General features: G+C 35.9%; 1 protein-coding gene across 1 annotated transcript in view; it reads right to left on the bottom strand.

Annotated features, from left to right (window-relative positions):
• The window catches only part of btaf1 (BTAF1 RNA polymerase II, B-TFIID transcription factor-associated), a 43,011-nt gene extending 31,450 nt beyond the window's left edge, over positions 1-11,561 (bottom strand). Inside the window, exons 1-13 of the mRNA XM_016474663.1 lie at positions 11,264-11,561; positions 9,662-9,785; positions 7,570-7,684; positions 7,123-7,269; positions 6,271-6,470; positions 5,950-6,077; positions 5,167-5,296; positions 4,755-4,823; positions 2,487-2,576; positions 2,311-2,406; positions 1,785-1,961; positions 1,543-1,683; positions 755-879 (exon numbers count right to left, since the gene is read on the bottom strand). Coding sequence (XP_016330149.1) covers positions 755-879; positions 1,543-1,683; positions 1,785-1,961; positions 2,311-2,406; positions 2,487-2,576; positions 4,755-4,823; positions 5,167-5,296; positions 5,950-6,077; positions 6,271-6,470; positions 7,123-7,269; positions 7,570-7,684; positions 9,662-9,785; positions 11,264-11,277 — 1,556 coding nt within the window. The 5' untranslated portion in view covers positions 11,278-11,561. The remainder of the gene's footprint in view (positions 1-754; positions 880-1,542; positions 1,684-1,784; positions 1,962-2,310; positions 2,407-2,486; positions 2,577-4,754; positions 4,824-5,166; positions 5,297-5,949; positions 6,078-6,270; positions 6,471-7,122; positions 7,270-7,569; positions 7,685-9,661; positions 9,786-11,263) is intronic.
• Between the last annotated feature and the right edge of the window lie 8,230 nt (positions 11,562-19,791).

The following is a 19,791-nucleotide window of genomic DNA, read 5'->3' as shown; positions in this document are numbered from 1 at the left end:
GGCTCTTAAAGTGACAGCGGGCTATTTTCCTGCTGCGACTGTGTGCTTAATATTAATCAAACAAAAGACAAATTAAAAATCCACACACTGCTCTTGAGTGAAGGACTTTGTAGCTTTAATAAGAAACAAAAAAAGTTTAATTCTTACAGTGAAGACTATGCTGTTTTATTTTACATTTGATTATTCATTTCTGTAGTAGGCTGTAAACTGCTTGAGACTTGCATAAAAAAAAAAACATTAAAGCACAGTTTGTTTCATTTGTATCTTTTTATTCTATTGTATGTGTCCTTTGCTTTTTTATTACTGACAGTTTAATTGTTTTCAATCATTTTGAGGACTTTTTGTTTGTTTATTTGTTACTAATAGGCTAGTTACCCAATACTCTGCTGTGGTATTGAGAATTGTGAAATTCCGCTGGTCTCTACAATGTAGATATCATAGCAACCTTATTTACAGGAAATATATATTTGATATGTATCATAGGGCTGGGCAATATAGCTAAAAAATGTATCAACGAAATTATGTTTCATATCGTTCGGTATCTTCGGTATCGCTTCATTTTGAAACACGCAGCGCAAACAGACTTGATGAGGGGATATAACCATATTACGCTTAGTTCATTTGACGGACACTTTGCCAAAGCAATGGCAGGAAACACAACGACCAAAGCGGGCCGCCACAGTCTGGTTAATGAATGGGAAACACTGCAATGAACATGAGAGCTCCAATAGAGATTTCAATAGAGAAATCTCACCTGCACTGGCGGACCTGTGGGTAAGTGAGCAAGGAGGACAGGAGGGTCATGATGCTGTTAGTCGAAGCTGTGAGATCATCCAGCTCCAGCAGGGCATTCCACAGTGTGTCCACAATGAAAGGAACCTATAAAGCAGACATGTAGGTTATAGATATGGAGGCATTACCCCAGAGCAATTGCTGCACATAATAAGTGCTAGATGTGAAAGGCCCCAATGTAATTAGAGCAAAAAAAAAAAAATAAATATTTAAATAAATCAAACTACGACACAAAATCAGGCTAAAATGAAATTTGTTTCAGGAGTTCAAAACAACTTGTGAAAGCAAACTTTCCAGAAAAGTTTGTTTTGGCTGGTAAACACCTTCAAACTACCATTGGTCCATGGTTATTACGTAATAGGTAGAGAAGTGGTCTAGACCTCCGCCTTCTCGGACATTGAAATCTTCTCTGATTTATTTCTATTGTTCAGTCCATCAAGAACATACTGGAGAGCTGTTTTCAGGTTGAAACTGAAGTTGGTATTTTCAATTTCTTTTAACCACTAAATGAAAAAGAACTTCTATGTGAGTATATCAGGGCCTTTAGACTGATTTAACGGTGTTGGAAAATTAGGAGTTATCACATGCAGAGTGCTGTAAGCACAGACACTGGCAGTGACAAACCAACTGTACAATATTAGACTATTTTAAGATTTTCAGCATCTGTTGATAAGACATGCTCTCGATATATCCGCATTGGCTATTATATCTGAACTAGCTGTCAAATTCGAATTAACTTTCAGCTCAGACCTTAGCAGGCTGCAATTGAACCAATCCATCCACCACTGGGATCAAAGCTGCTGCTGCCACTGCACGAACATCATCATCCAGATCCCGCAGGCCTTCTGTAATGGCAGGAAGAACCCGGGGCAGTAGCTCAGCGATCAAATCCTGAGGGTCAGCAAGATGTGAAAGTCAACCACAAGTTAAACACTGCAGCATCTAGAATGTCACTTTCAATCTCAGCCAATACGAATCTAAATCCTCTCCACCTGTCTGATAGCAAGAGCATATTTGATGCCCAGTAGGCCTCCGTGTCGAACCTCCCACTGGTCTTCAGTTAGCAGCTTGAGCAGAATGTCCACAGTCATGGCAAAGCCACTGTTCGCCATGTGCCTCAAGGCCACACCCAGAGTCTGGGCACACGTCTCTCTGACAGGTGCAACCACCTGGAAAGGTAAGAAAAAAAGAAATGCTTTAAGATGAAACCAAGAAAATGAAAGCCTTGCCATAAATAAATAAAATGGAAAAAATATTTCCAGTCTTTCTTTAAGGAAGAAACAGGCTTACACTAATTAAAAATAACGGCTATTTTTAATATACCAAAAAAGAAAAAGAAAAAAAAAAAACACGCTCATAAATGCATTTTTATTCTGACAAACTATTTCTTTCTTTTAAAAAAACTGTTCAATATTGACGTCAACACATTTACACGCAAGTACAGGTTCAAATGTCAATCTTGTCCAACCACAGGTGTTAATAGAAAATAATTCAGAAGTTGGGAAAAAGATGACAAACCTCATCTGATACAAAGTCTCCGAATCGGTCTAGAGCAAAGACGCACAAAAGCCGGATGACCAAATCCTCCAGCCACTCCTGGTGCTGTCGCTCCATCTGAGAATGTAGAAGGAATCAAACATCACACACTGAACTTAAACTCTGACAGTGATAATGTCCAATGAACTGGTGAACACCTGTTCTGCTGTACTGCCAACAGTTTTTCCTCCGCCAGTACCGTGACACTTCAGCACTTCCCTCAGTCCCGTGCCTGCACCGTGACGAATCTAAAAATACCAAACAAAAGCTCACTGACCAACCAGTACCCCTTTCACTGTAAAACGCACATACAAGTAATAGTTTTCATTGCTTCAGTTCACATGTAAATGCAAACTGATTTGTCTCAAAAAGCACACAACCAGCAGGCATTAGTATTGTTTTTAACTAGAATTGAAACTATTAAAAATAATTTTCTAATGGCCTTGTGGTTAGTGCGCCAACATGTAGCGCAACTACATCTCCGGCAATCTACATCTTCGATTCCCAAGTGGAGGTCCTTTGTCGATACCACTTCCTTCTCTGTCCTATGATGTCAACACTCTTTTTACCAAAAATATATTTTAATATAACTTAAAAACAAACAAAAAAACACTTTATTTGAAAAAAGCTAAAATAAAATATAAATATAAGCACCGTCAAACGATTAATAGCATCCAAAATAAAAGGTTTTGTTTACATAATATATGCGTGAGAACTGTGTATATTTATTATGTATATATAAATACACACACACATACACACATGCATGTATATATTTAAGAAAAATGTTTATACATTTAAAATATTTATATATAATATCAATTAATATGGAAATATTTTCAAAATATATACTGTATGTGTGTGTATTTATATATACATAATAAATATACACAGTATACACACACACACATATATTATGTAAACAAAAACTTATTTTGGATGCAATTAATCGTTTGACAGCACTAATAAATATTTGATAAAAACAATCTTAATAATTAAGCAACTAACTGTTTACAGTTTTTCTCAGTCGCTTTGGTGCATGTCTCGAATCAGAAATGAAATTCTCAAAACTACTTGTTCAACCTACACATCATCTAGTCACTTGTGCACATCATAAAAGCAGTTTCTCATTCTTTTGAACAAGTTGATTGCTTTGGTACATTCATGCAAATGATTATGTATTTGTCTGCGGTTTCCTACATTATCAGTTGCTTATGTCATGTTGCTCAAAATGTATTATATAGTTCTCTTTGCAATAGTCTTACCCCTCAAAACATCTAGTCATTAGTTCATCGTATAAGCAATTAAATGCAAAATGGTTGATCTAGTTCATAAACAGTCAAGCATATTTTCTACACATTTCTATTAGATTTTTCTAACCAGTTCTCTGAAATAGCTCAAAGGTACATCTCATGAACCTTCAATTGGAAAGCATATATAGACAGAAGACAACACAAGAGTTATTCTGACAATGGACTTTATGATTTTTTATTTTCGCATTTGTGCCAATATTTCTTTTTCTTTTCTAGATCACAATAACGTTGTAATGTGTTTTTTTTTTGTCAGACCACTAGTAAAAGTGTAACAGTGAATCCTATCCAGTCTCTTTCAATCAATATCCCACATGCAGTAATGTGTAAATTTGTACTTTTGAAATGGATATATGGCATACATAAGCATATGGCATACTGTTCAATACAGTAACTGTCATCCAAAATGTTGCCATAGTTTACATCAGGTAATACTAAAAAAGTGCACTGTTATATTGACAACGTGACTAAGCATTTTGACGCTCTTGTTTGTGAAACATCATTCTGATGGCACTGATATGTTCACTTACATAAATAACTTACTTTTGAGAGATGAACTAAAGATTTTGAGTAAGTTACAGGCTTTTGCAGGTAATCCATTTTGTGGTGCTGTTTGTACGAATTGTTTTGAGAAATGCACATTCTTAAAGTTTAAGTTTAAAGTAGTACTACAATCAATAACATTAAACCAAAATAAAAAAGCTAAATGCAAAATAAATAAAACACAAATTTACTAAAAATTTAAATGAAAACTGACAATACAAAAAAGCCAATGCAAAATAATTCACTTTGATAGTAATAAAAAATACTTTTATACTTTAAAATAATTCTAATGATTAATGATGATAATGTGCAGTCTCAACTAGGGCTGGGAGATATATTAAATATTTATGATATATTCACAATTAAAGTTATGCAACATTGTGAAATATGGCAATATTTTAATGCACTTTTTATTGGGCCATTCATTTTCCTAAGCACTGAATGATTAGATTAGTTGTATGATCCCTCCTTGTCTTGCAGCCATTTTAGAGCAAACACGTTTTGTAAGAAACTTTTTTTTTTACCGAATTTTAGTTATAATTGCTTAGTTATATTTCATGTGTTTTTCAGTACCTCCCACGAGGGGTTGAAGAGGTCATTGCACAGTTCATCACAGAAGCTTTCCAGGGGCCATTCCTGAGTCTGTGAAACAAAACAAAAAGAAAAATACATACATATTTATATACATATACACACACACACACATACATATATACGTGTGTGTGTGTGTCATCTAAAAGGTAATCTAAAATTTCCAAGCTAGAGTCCCCCCAGTGAATTTTGGCCATTTCCACTATATATGTGTGTGTGTGTGTGTGTGTGTATGTATGTATGTATGTATATATGTATATATACATATATATACATATATATATATATATATATATATATATATGGACAGACAGACAGACAGACACAGCTGACAGTTGAATGTTAACAGCTCAATGTGTGGAAGAAAAAACAAGCATGTGTGCATGTCTCACACCTCCTCAAATAAACTGGAGTTATCAGGAACATTATCAATTAAGACTTTGCTGTCGGTTGCTGGCTGCTCAATGACTACATTTGTGGTTTTCCGGCGCTTCTCCTCTGGCTCTCCCTCAAAACTGTCATTGCTGTGGCAAGGAAACATAAGAGCAGTGGTCAGACTGACCGCCCACACCCCCATAAACAGTCATTATCTTCAACATGAAACACTGTTTATAGGGCAGGGAGTCGTCAGGCACATCACGATCTGATTCCGAAAATGATTCTCAATTCATCTCTAGGAGTGCAAATCTTTGAAAAGTGAAGGTGGCTGTGAAAAGCATAAAAGCTGTTTTAGAACATATTTCACCCACTAACAAAAATAGAAATAGCAGGTATGATGATAACCTAGTATCAGAAGCGATTTTGCAGCTTTCTGTGTAAATGCAATGCAATGCTGCAGAGTGACCTTAAACCTTCAGCCTACATTGTTTTACGTGGCTTTGCACAAGAATAATCAACTTTGTGTGACACAACTGTGATTCCTGTATAAAAAACAGATTCCCTTTAAATCTAGAGTTTATGATCCATAAAGTTTCTTGATTGCTGTCATCTTTAAAATGCTAATGCTGTAATATAAAACACTTGCAGCCTCTTTGTCCCTGGCTGTTTAACAAGTCAATATACCCAAAAATAGCTAATAAATATAAGTTAAATGTCCATTTTTATTTAATACTAACTTAAAAATCAAGCAATAACATGTTAGAAGGAAATACAAAGCTGATTAGCATGACATCTCTACCTCTTCTCGTTAGGATCCACGTCTCTGGATCTCTGCTTTGCCACAAGTTTTGCCATCCTCTTGGCTTTGTTCTTCTGTCGATTGCTCATGCCTGGACGAAACTCTGAATCTATGAGCTCTGCAGCCGGCTGAAGGGGAGAACACAAAACTGAACTTCCAATTGAACATTTTAATACAGTAAGGGCCCTTTTACACCTGGTATCAGTGCTGAGCAATAGTTGCAGTGATTTATGCATGTTCACCATCTCCTCTAATGTCAGCCTTAAAACTGTAAGCTTCCTGAAGCGTTTGGCATTTGTAAGAGATTCCAGCACCACTCACCAAATGGTCGCGTAATACGTGACAGCCCAGGCTTTTACCAGGCTGTGATCTGTTGGTACTGGAAGCGCAGGCATCCTCCAGGTCCTCATCATTAAAAAGCTCCTCTGTGTCCATGCCGATCGCTGCACCCATATCCAATCCCAACTTCTTCTGTAACTGTTTCCTCTGCCGAGCCAAACGCTCTTTGGGATCTATCTCACCTGAGAACAGAATGCAATAATGAGTAAGAATTGCAAAACAAAAGTCATCACCAACATGGGTGTTCTAGGTGTTTGCTTTGCAATCCAAGTCAAAACTCTATAATATTCTGGTCTCTCAATAGCACCCATTTTTCTGTCCACCACATAAAAAAAAAGAAATCACTTGCATAGAAAAGTAACAGCACTCCTCAATGAGGTATCATTCACAAGTTAATAACTAACACCACATATGAAATGGAAAAATCATAATGTGCATGGAAAGATGGAGATGACAAACATACTATTATTCAAATTTATTCCATAATGACATGCAAATAAAGGTACATTTATCACCTGCACCTCTTATCCACCTCTGTAACAAAGAATGTCAAATGAACAACTGCTAATTTCCTTATTACAGTCAAATTTAATCGTATCCAAACATACAAATTTCTTTTTCATGTAGAGTTATAAAAATGTTCTGCTCATAGGCAACAATGAATTAGTCCTAGTTGCATTTAAGATAATATACTTCTGTGGTACAAAAGGTGCGGGATGAGTTGATGTTGAGAAATTGAACAAACCTCAACCCCAAGTACAAACAAGTGTAATAACAGCATGAACGTTACAAATCTGCAGAGTTAACACACCCATATGAGAGATATAACCCTACCTGTCTTGTCTTCTTGCAGCTCAAATTCAGCACCTGCAGAGCCGAGCAGCGATGCTCCGTGCTTGAGCAGACGGGAGATATCAAACCTGTAGAAACTCAGCCTGTCTGAAGAGATGTCCTCTGGTGACATATCTTCTGCACACACCTCTGAGAAAGACAACATGTATTAAAGCACTTTCTCTACTCAAGACAATCATTAGACAGAAGCTTAAGTCTTGTTAGCTTTTAACGTGCCACGTGGCATTACCACTGCAGGATCAAACTGGTGTTGATTTGCATTAAACAGCCTTGATAAAAATCACAAAAAAAAAAAATATAATATATATATATATATATATATATATACGTAACTAGTTACCACAACATCGTGCCTTTATGTAAATATCAGACAGAAAATCCCAAAACATCAAGTTCTCTAGTAATGCAATCTGGGATTAATCAGCTCACCGTCTTTTGGCTTTGGAGCTGGGTTCCATTCTGGAATATTCCTCACTATGGCTTCGACAGCTTGTCCCGCTGCGATTCGTGTATCCCAATTTGGACTCCTCAAGTATGTTAAAACCTATTGAGCCCAGAGGAAAGGAAATAGAACAATAATCTAAAGAGTTAAAATTCAGCAACGGGCAGCTTTGTTCAAATGTACAAAACATTAGGCAAATAAGTAACCATCCAAACCTTCACCTCAGTGCTTATGTTATTATTGTTATAAATGTTATTATTATATGTTAATATTATTCCTCTGTAGCATCTTCTGAGCTTTTCACAATTAAAATCATTAACCCAGTCATCAAAAAAAATGCAAAGAGGGTGTTACAGCACCACTAAAAGGCACACAGGATTGCATGACACCAAAGGGGAAAGAAAAAAAAATGCCATGATTTTTGGAAATGTAAATAATTCAGTAACATGATGTATCTCAAACTGCCATGATAACACCATCTGATACCACCACATCACATTTTGTAAGAGGGTGAAGCCATTCTTTCAGTTCAGTTTTGCACATCTAAATCTTGGTTCAATTCTGATTTGTTTTTCAAATCCAATCTTTAGCTCTACACTGGCATTTTGCAAGTAATAAAGTTAACCCATTAGTTCAGACAAACAGTCAGCATCTACAACCATTGCAATAGTAATGATAAAAGTGTCAGCAGGATGCTAAAATACTTTTTTTTTTTTTTTTTTACATTCAAGAGTGTCTAAGCAGTTCACAAAATGTTTTCACATCACATATGAGAGCATTGTGAATTAGGGTTGCACGATATTATCGGACCAGTATCAGAATCGGCCGATAATGGCTTTAAATGTAAATATCGGCCCGATATTTATGAAAATTTATGCCGATATGTCTAGCAGATAAGAGGAATACATTAACTCACATGTGCTCAGGGTGTGCTAGCGATTAGATCACGTCAGCAGTATGGCTCATTCTTGAAGCAAAGTTTTGCCTGAATGGTGATTAGATTTACTGCTTTGTAGGGCTGTCAAAATGGCTGAAAAACTAAATTCGAATTTTGAACTTAAATATTATCAATATTCGAATTATATTCGAATTTAAAAGGCATAATTTCAGTTAGGGGGGGAAAAGCTTTTGGCTTCTCTCGAGGCCACAAGAGGGCGCATCGAACAAACTATTATGCACGTTTCTTCAAAGCGTAATAAAATAACAACTATCTTTTTAAAAACAATGCATAATGTTTAAAATAATGTTTATAAACCTTATATAATTAAAGTTGCTTAAACAATTAGAAACAAAACAGAATCATGCATATGTATAGTTTAATACAAAGGACCGAAAACCAATCACAAAGAGTACTTTCTTCATTTAAAAACATGAGATGCAGAGGGAAAAACCGCCATAAAGTCTTGAGACATGTTTTTTAAAAGTTGAACTTACATTAATTTTCCATGGCTTTCTAAACATGCGGCTCTCTTGTGCTTGTCCCTCTAGAAAATGTGATAAATATGCGTTTTGTGTGAACGGTTTGGTTTCGGTTTTGACGTAAACAACATCATCTCCACATTGATGTTCTTTTTTCCCCGCAATATTTTAATACCGTTTTAAAAGTATCGATTTGGCACCGGTATCGTAAAAAACCCAATCGATACCCAACCCTACTGGCATTATAAAATAACTTCATTATTGTTCATTTAATTCTAACAAATAAGTTCTTGTTAAAAACTAAGCAAAATTAAAAATAATTTGCTTATAATTTCTGCACAGGAGAGACTTGGTGTTGTTTCCAAACAAAAGGAAATATATCGGTATCGGCTATAGGCCAAAATAAGTTGAAAAATATTGGCAAAAATCCAGTATCGTGCATCCCTATTGTGAATAACAGATGGCAAGCATGCATTCTGGAACGCTGCATGCTAGGAAAGACATTCTTCCTGTACAAATACAAACGGTGCTACTAGTACAAAAAGGCAATCACGTTGTTCTTTAATGTGTTTTTTGCTGTTCAGACTACAAACGACTAGATGAGTCTGATATGTCAAAAAGAAAATAAAAATCAGATATTCTACTAGTCTGAACACTCACCTTTGATAGCAAGTTATTAAGCTCATGTGGGTGAAGCTTAACAACATCTCCCAACTGCTGAGCAGCTGCTTTACGGGTAACAGGAGTCGAACCTGTATCCAGTAAGATAAACAGCCGTTCCAACCTGGAGACAATGAGACAGGATGTTATAATTAACACAACGAAGATCTGACTGGCGATACAATTGTACAATGTTATAAAATCATCACTGAAGCCACAATCACACTAGACTTTGAGGATGCAAAATTTCTTCACACACTGCAAGGGTCATGAATCATGATATGACAGTCTTTTTTAAAAACAAATTCATCATTTAACAAATACTCCAAATACTAATAAATAAGCAAACCTGAAGCTTTCCCATGCAGTACAGTCACCAAGCAATGTGCTAATTAGCAAATAAAACTGCTTGTTTGTTTATATAGTCACAAAATGTAAACTACACTATCACCAAGCGATATGTATGTAAAGTTGGATATACAATACACCCAACTTTATCTGCATTCATACAGTATTATGTATTCATTTGCATGAGTACACAAACATTCACAGATATAGCTACATCTGGAAGATATACAAACAGAAGACATCATTAGCTTCATGATTTTCTGTATAGCTATTTTGAAACAATGCATATAGTTAAAAGCGGTGTAAAAATAAGACTGACTTGAATTTGAGCAATTTCAGATCAGAGACCACCAAACTAATTTAGGTGGGTAGTGAAATTCGCTTTCCAAAATCTCATGAAAAAGTAGAGTTTTATTATGACTAAAAGTTCTCTCTATGCAAAATAAAGCTTCTGTTTACATTTAGCTGTTTTTTCCCTCCTAATAGCACCAGTGGCATTGGACGCATATTTATCTAATGGTCTGGATGCATTACATTTGTTTACTAATCAATTATTATAACTAATTGCTGAACACGTGATCAACGTGGCGTCGACCCGACTTATGAAAAACAGATGCTTTCCATGAGGGTCTCATATTAATTTATTTCTTTGCCTACATTTTAATTACTAAAAAAACATTTTTAAGTGTAAAAACAGACATCTACTAGCAGCTTCCCTCACACCATCCTGTCATACGCGTTATATAACGCCACATTAATCGACTGCATCAACTGAAGAGATAGATTAGGGGATATGAGTGCTGCCTTCAGTCAGTCTGGTTGTTAAAACTGTCTTTACGGACAGTGCCCAACCCGGAGAGGGATGATACTGCGTGGGGTTAAATCCACTAATCACCCGGCGGATTTACACATTAACCGGAGATTTCCCAGGATAAAGTAGAATCATTATGGCAGAGGATTCGTAACGCACATGCAACATCACACAAAACACCGCTAATATACGATATACTGCATGAGAAAACAGAATTTGACAGGTCAATTTGTTGGAGGTTATACTGCTTCTGTAGTCTTCGGTTGTGAGGAATTAACGTTACGTATAATATTACGTTACTTGACACTGACCGTTAGAAAGAGCTCGACTGACATACATTTAACTTATAATGTATATAACAAAAGTAAGTTACTAAGAGTTAGAAAATGCAACTGTGGACACACATTTGCCTTTGGCAAATCAACCTTTATCCACAGACTCACCTTGAAACAGCCATATGAGCTGCTCGGGTTTGGATCCGGGCGCGGGGTTCGGTTCAGGTTCGCGTGCGCGGACAGGCCCGATCTCTCGCGCACTGCCTCAAAATCGGTCTGCTCGCTTATTAAATATTTCCCACAGCGCCCGAGGACGCCGAGTAACACCTACGCCAGCGTACAGATTGGTTTAGCCCTCAGTACTTCCCCGAAAACGGTATTTTAATCGAATAAACGGGGAAAAGTAATTTTGTTGATCACAAAAGAGAAGCCAGGCGGCTGGTTTTATATGAGGAGCCATCTTGTATTTATTCCTTCCTCCATGGTAGGCGCGCTGTGATTGGTTACATGGGCTCCAGCTGACCAATCACAACGTGCTTTTCAAAAAGGAAGCACACAGGACTAGAAAAATATTCTCCGGAAACAAGTTTTTAGTCTAATTTCCAGTGGAAATATTTTATAATGTTAAGTGGGAAGCATTTGTTTTGCATCTGTAATTATTGTAAATTCGTATTTGAGATATTTAATAAAATAATTTCAATCGATGACAATATGTAACACTGAGTTCCCTGTAACTGATGCTAGTATGACCACTTCATGGAAAATTACGTTACACTTGCACAAAGACAAGCATCGACTTGAGAAAAGGAATCTGATGAGAAAACGTTTAGAATCACTCATATGTCGAATGGAAATAAGGAAAAACAAAATGTATTTATGTAGGCTAAGTATATTATATGATTATTTTTGTATGTATGTGTATTTATTTTTTATTTAAGAAATTAGACCTTTGTTAATGCATTTTGATTTGAAGAATTATATGTGTCTGTCTGCGCTTTTCTTCCCCTTTAAAATAGGCTATAATTAAAAAATTTCTTGACTTCGATTAACGTGGAAATGTATGCCAATTCGTTTCATAATACTACATTTCTAATATATTATTTAAATATTGCAATAAAGGTTCTATTTGATACACGCTCCTTATAATTAAACTAAAATACAGACAATAACTCATTGGATATTCTCCACATTTGATGTCATTATCGGATATGGAACGCATTCGGTTGAACCTGGCTGAGTTTCTAACATAGTTTTTTTGGAACTAGTTTGGGTTGCGTTTCCCAAAAGCATCGTTAGCCAACTATGTTGACCTCGATTGGTAACGACGGAATTTACCATAGTTGATTCCGGGAAATGCACCCCATAGTGGATGTGGTTTCTCTCTGTGTTTTGCCTCCCTCTGGTGGTGACCCAGAGTATGTTCATTGAGCTGGTGAGATTCGACGACCATAAACACACTGAAACATACAGTATCAACATACAGTGCTAAAAATGACTGTTTTGTGTAAGGAACTACACTCGCTGTACACAGTAAAACTGTCGATTTGCAACAATCCTGTCAACATCTCATTATGTGAAGCTGTAAATACGGCAGAAATGTTCACCTGTTAGGTGATGACTGCTGACTGGCCTCGTTTTTTTGTTTTAAAGTTTATTTTAAAGACTATTTGTTATTTATTCAGATTTGCTATATATTCAACAAAAAGAAGCATTGAGAACCATGAAGGCTAATGAAGAAAAATATCATATCCAATATCAAACCACATTCTGTCCACATCAAATGTTAAAATGGCACCCATGGGTGCTTCAGATTGGCAGTGTGCTATTGATGGAGATTTGTACTTTCAGATTATTAATTATATTGATGCATGTGAAAAATAAATGTGCATTCTTCATCAGTGCACTTTTTGTTATTGTATTACATCCCTCTTATAAACCATTTGCCTTTTAACTCTTCCTTCACTTCCTTCATCTTAATGTTGCAGGTTTTATACATTTATTCACCTAAGGCTCCACATCAGTTTCTAAAAATGTGTGTGTGTGTGTGTGTACCTGGTATTTATCACGTTATGGGGACCAAATGTCCCCACAAGTATAGTAATACTAGTAAATTTTGACCTTGTGGGGACATTTTTGAGGTCCCCATGAGGAAACAAGCTTATAAATCATACAGAATGAGTTTTTTTGAGAAAGTAAAAATGCACAAAGTTTCCTGTAAGGGGTAGGTTTAGGGGTAGGGTTGGTGTAGGACAATAGCACATACAGTTTGTTCAGTATAAAAACCATTACGCCTATGGAATGTCCCCATAAAACATGGAAACACAACGTGTGTGTGTGTGTGTGTGTGTGTGTGAAAGCATCAAGCCAATGTTCCAGTTCAGAGGTAGATACTGGTTTTATTGGTCTAAAGTCTGTCCATCTGTATCATTACCATTTCACTGTTTTCTTTCTTTCTGTACAGGAACAGTTCGTTTCTCACACTTTCATTCTCGAATGTTCACTGAATTTATTTATATGCAGTGTTGGGAAGTAGGCTAGTTACATGTAACTAAATTACGTAATTTAATTACAAAATAAGGTAACACTTCATATTAAGGTGTCCTTATTACACGTTACATGTACCTACTATTATAATAACCAGAGTGGTCATGCCCATTCAAACCGAGGGGCCACGTGCCTCCTCAGATTTTTGAGCCAAGTGGATTTAGAATGCAGCTTCCAAAAGAAAAAAAAAATAGCCGAATAATATATTTTTATATTTGATACGAGCACACCGGCGTGATTAGATCGTTCAGTGCGGCACATCACCAGCTGCTAAATTCAAATCTGCGCTCGCTGTCTGGCGCTGAGCATTATAACCAATCACACACGATTCTGTTGAGCTTATGAATGCAATGACCAATCAGAGGCGTTCAGATGAGTGCAGGCGTGCGAACGATGTAAGTAAGAGATTCATCTCACAGTGATTATAATAGGAGTTTTTGAGCTTGAACTCTGGCCTGACTGAAGTCAGTGAATATGTTCTTTGATAATGTAAATGTTCTTTGCTCGCTTTCTGTACAATGAAAGTGTTATAATTAGTAACTCACAAGGTTTTTATTAAATTCACATTAAATAGGCTACAAAATCAGTCGTATTAAAAATATTTTATGGCATGACACCAATATCTGGTACTTTTTGAACAATTTGTTTATTGAGAAATAAATTATGTCAGTATAATACAGTAACATTGAATCAGATCTCTTATTTACATATTAATAATACTAAAAGAAAAACAGCAACTAACACAAGAAAAGAGAGAAAGAAAAAATAATAAGAAAAAAGAAAAGGGAAGAAAAGGAAAAAAAAGGACACAGGTCAGTTCAAAACAAAACACAATAAGATAATTTGGGAGTACTACTCATAAATACCTGGGATACAAATAAAAACTGAAAATAAAAAGGGGTAATTTGGGGTAAGGGGTAAATGGCTGATGGCTTAATAATAAATCGTGGCTGAGGGTGATAAAAGAATCAAGTAATTTGATCTCTTTCTCCCTCCATAATATTACAGAAATCTGAGCTTGAAATAAAGGATATAAATGGTTTCCAAATATTTACAAAAAAGACACTTTACCTTTCAGAATATACTGTATTTAATCCTTTTCATTGACAAACAAAAGGACATGTTGTTGATACAATGTATAGTGGGTGGCTTTTCCACTTTCTTCCAATACATAGCTATTAAACGCTTTGCTTGAAGTATACATATGTCAAAAAGTTTCTGAGTGCTGCTACTGTATAATGGTTTTATTAAATTCACATTAAATACAAAGTCCGTCGTATTAAAAATATTTTATGGCATGACACCCATATCTGGTACTTAAGTAAAAAGACGGGTTTTATGCGTAGTTAATAGATTACACTATTAGGCTACTTGCTCATCGCCTATTATAGATCAACTAACATAATCTATACAGGTGCAAAATGCATTTGCTTACACATATTTGAGAATCAAGATATTTCATGATATATTTAACACGTTTGGGAATATTTAAAAATGAAAAATAAATAAATAAATAATAAAACATTAGCCTATATCAGTTATGCAGTGCTATCGTGGCTTCTGTGTGTCATGACAAGCATGACGAGACACTCGTGCCCCCTCAAAATTAATGAGTGCATAACAATAAATGATGCATAATTACATGCAAGTAACCCTAAGCCAGACCCTAATCCTAACCCTAACCATATAGTAAGTACATAGTTAATTAACATTACTCAGTACTTAAATGTATAATTACACTGTAACAAAGACAACTTAAAATAAAAAAGTGTAACCCAAAATAACTGTAATTGTAATCAGTTACAGTTACTAAGAAAAAAATGTGTAATTAAATTACAGTTACTTATGTTATGAAAACATGAAAATGTTAACAATTACAAAGAGGGTTACTTATGATTTTTTTTTTTTTCACACACACCCACATACAGATTTAATTGATATCTTTCAATTCTGACTGCTCTAAAATATGAGAAAGGAATGTTTCAGGAGTTTAGCCCACACAGGACACATGCTTATTTGATAACTGTTTTATTTCCTATTTGGGTTTATGTATATGCTTTATTTTTTAAGATCAACAGTTTTTTTCCAAGGCATTGTTAGATGCCAGCGTTTCCTGTCATAACTACACAAAGATTTGATTTCAAAAACAGTATTGTAGCTATTTCCTGTTATGGTTTTAAATCTGTATTTAACCTCAGAATGACTGCAAAGCAAGTCTGATTTTGTGGCGGGTGTGTTTTAAAACTAAATGATTATCATCTTAATTCAAGTGATGAAGGATTTAGAAAGTCTGACAGTAATCAGTGTTGAGTACTACTATAAGGTTAACCCTGCCTGGTTTACATGTTTAAAAATGATTAACAGTTGTAAGCATGAGAAATGTAGAAAAGTAATCAAAAAGTAATTAAATGTAATCAGTTACATTAATTTAATAAATTAACTGAAATAGTTACACTTTACACTTACATTTTAGATAGTGTAACTTGTAATCTGTAACCTATTACATTTCCAAATAACCTTACCAACACTGTGTATATATTGTCTCTTTCTTTTCTTCTGAACAAAAAAAGCAACATGAGGAAACCCCTGCTAAAACCTGCTTTTCTACAAAAAATAATCTATCAAAAATGTGAAGCATTAAAAAAATTAGCATTTACAATAAGGTGTTTGCTCTATATTTTGGTGATTCTAAAAAGAAAAAGTTTATGCCAAGGGAAAACTTGTAGGTCAAGAACTTTTTATTCTCAAGTTCTTTCGAAAAACAACTGCTTTAAACTAGTATGCTGATCTGAAGAACCTACAGAATTGTGTATCAGAATGAAACAAGGTCTTGATAAGGACACAGTGCTTTGTTGATTGGTTTGTGATGCTTGAAGTATAATGTTGTGCGTCACCTCTCAGTCTTTTTGATCACATGAATGTAAGACTGCTGAAATGACACTTCACATGTGCCATTACCTCGGATGAAACCCTCTTTACTAATGAAAAGAAAAACACTGGGGTCTAACTGTTGCTCTAAAAACAACGTCAGTAGTCCAGAATTGTGTCACAGGACTGTGCGTCAGTGTGATTTTCCAGCTGTCAGTGTGTGTGGAAAGCTCATGATTGTCTGGCATTGTCACCTGGGGTTTGACATACGTGTTAAACCTGCACATCTGGTTCTGTTCACATGACGGCCATTCAGCTTCTTATAAATCACAGCACTGAACAGAGACAAACACACGCAAGAGAAACACACAAAGAAACACTCATGTTGTACATTGTGGGGGTAAGTTTACCAGCTTTTTGCATTATCACCATGTTTTAATGCTTGTGTTTGGTGCGTGATATATATAAACTAAAAATCAATTCAGTATACATGCAGTATTTTAGGGGACACCACATCTATCAGCCACAAGGGCTGTATTTCAGTAGCTCTAAGGTTTAGAACTCTAATGAAAGTAGAAATTATAAATATTTTTAATGTAAAAAAAAAAAACATATATATGTATATATATATATATATTACATTTTAAATTATATTAACAAAAAACTGTTCTTTTAAATTGTAACAATATTTCACAATATACTGTTTTTATTGTATTTTTGATTAAATAAATGCAGCCTTGGGGAGCATTAAATATTCAAGACTAGAGTGTGTCATTTGTACCGTTTCTCTTTCATTTATGCATTTTTCTTTCATTTGTATCTTTTTGCAAACATATTTTTCTGAATTCTTCTTGAAAATTAAAATGTGTCTTTCTACAGATTGCTTTGGGGCTAATTGTTATCATCCAGTGCATGTCACATGGTCTGAGTCAGGTGAGAGGAAATGTTTAAAAATTTTTTCAAAACTGGTTAATCTGCATGTAATGGTCAGCAGCCAATTATACACGATTATCTTGCTATTACATCTATTGTTGGGAGAAGCAGGCGGCGCAGAACTAGTCAGAAGAGAAAAATATGACAAAAGCAGGTGGAGAGGGAGTTAACACTTACATAATGCAGATGTTATGTGTTAGTTTGGTTTTTGTACTGTCTGCAGTTCGAGAAGAGTCTTTCTTGAGCATCTTGGAACTGCATTAAAGCAATAAATTCAGTAACTTTTTGAGCAATCATCATTTTAGAACTGGAAGGTGGAGAAACAGAGTGTTTTAATGCTGCTGTTTTGCTCAAAAGTGGTTTGAATGTTGTCTTACATGTTTATTGACTGTACTGTCTCCAAAACAGATACATGCCAAAGTTGGGAATGCCTTCCAAGAAAAAAATATACTTTACATAAACAAGGTAGTTGGCTATGTATGTGAAATAGATCTCGTTCTCGTACTGCTGACTGAAGGATGCACATTGATATCTGATTGTTTTCCTGCAGTGGAGAATGAACGATCAGGAACTTCACCTCATCATTAGACTCCTCTCTGTTGGTCTGGTGGATGCAGATCCAAACACTCTGCACCATATAAAAGAATACAGAGATCTGAGAGGAAGTTCAACCTGAGAGGGGAAGAGTCATCCAGATGATTATGAGTTTCGCTTCCTGATGATTAACCCTAATAAAGGAAACCTGACATGTTTTCTTTTACTTCGGTTTCTGGTTATTCAAGGAAACATGAGACATGGCAAAGACCGTTGTCCTCCCAAACCAAAAGACTTTGAAGCACTTTCTCATGAAATGATATCCAAAACATCTGGATCATCTGTTCTTATAGACTCTGGTGAAATGGAAAAAGAAGAAATGATATGATGCTAGCACCGATTCCCATGAAGAAGAACAAACGTTAGGGTAGAGGATGTTTCTAGCATTTGGATTAGCATGCATTAAACATATTCCTACATGCACAATGTACAGAAATTATTTGGCATTTTTAAGCCAAAATTCAAAGTTTCCAAAGACAGATCTGAAATTAACTGACGCAATTCCGTTTTAAGATATGAAGCTATAATGTATAAACAGTTTAACAAAGTAATGTTGAGCTTTATACAAATGTATAAAACAGCTACCTTAGTGAAAAATATATTAAAATGTGTTTGAAATGTATTTTTATGCATTTATTTCATGCTAAGTATACAACAAATACATTTACATATTTATATGCTTATTAAAATACCCTGCAGTTGTACTTTTGGTAGACTAAACTGCTATACTTAAAGCTGCAGTCTGCAAGTTTTGCCTCTTTGTAGCCATCTCTGTTTGAAAACCTGCAATTGCAGCTGTATCCGGAATTATCTTCCTTGGGTGGGTTGTGAGTCGGCACGGCTCCAGTGCGGATGAATCTAATGGCGCTTTTCCACTGCATGGTACGGCACGGTACGGTTCACTTTTGGGGGGTTTTCCACTGGGTACAGTACCTGGTACCTGGTACTTTTTTTAGTACCACCTCGGTTGAGGTTCCAAGTGAACCGTACCGTTAACCAAAACGTGACGTGTAAGCTCTGCTGATCACGGATTGGCCAGAGAGAATCGTCACTACCTGCGTCACTGAACTTGCGACACAAACACAACAGAACCGCTAGATTTAAATCAGCACAGCCAGCGAAGGACCGAACGTAACTGTTTTGAACAAGTGCGCCTTTTTTAACAACCAAAAAGTGGCTGTTTCCGTTGTCTGTTGAGGAAGAACAGATGTTCCTCTTGTTGATAGCAGAGGAGCGGATCCAGCGAGACCTTGATAGGGTGACGCGGAATAAAAAAGTTTTTCAGGAGTCGCAGCAATAGAGGCGGCGCAACTATAACGACATGTGAATAATCCCGCCCACTCTAAAGTGGTACTGAACTGCAATGGAAACGCAAACCGAGCCGAGCCATACCGTACTGAGCCGTGCCGAGTCGAGTCGTACCACGCAGTGGAAAAGCACCATAAGTCAACATGACATCAAAACTGATCCCGTTTACTTAAATGCACATTTCCGTATTTCTGCACAGAATTCATTACAATTACTTGCACCACCTCTGAAATAACTTTCCTTTTCAGTTGATGTCACCAAGTCTGCTCGCATTTAACCAACATAACCGTTATAAGATATGTCATAGACTTGGCAAGAGTTTATAGAGAAGTTGTAAAATGTTATCATGCATGCTTCTTTTGTGCTGAAGCTTTTGACTTGGCATTGGCCGGCTTTCACAGGAAGCATGGTAAAGGGATGAACCATTGTTCCTTCTCTTCAAGACCAAT

This window comes from Sinocyclocheilus anshuiensis, unplaced genomic scaffold, assembly GCF_001515605.1.
Source record: "Sinocyclocheilus anshuiensis isolate Anshui unplaced genomic scaffold, SAMN03320099.WGS_v1.1 scaffold300, whole genome shotgun sequence".
In the NCBI taxonomy this organism is placed as follows: Eukaryota; Metazoa; Chordata; class Actinopteri; order Cypriniformes; family Cyprinidae; genus Sinocyclocheilus; species Sinocyclocheilus anshuiensis.
This window is presented reverse-complemented; position numbering and strand designations above follow the sequence as displayed.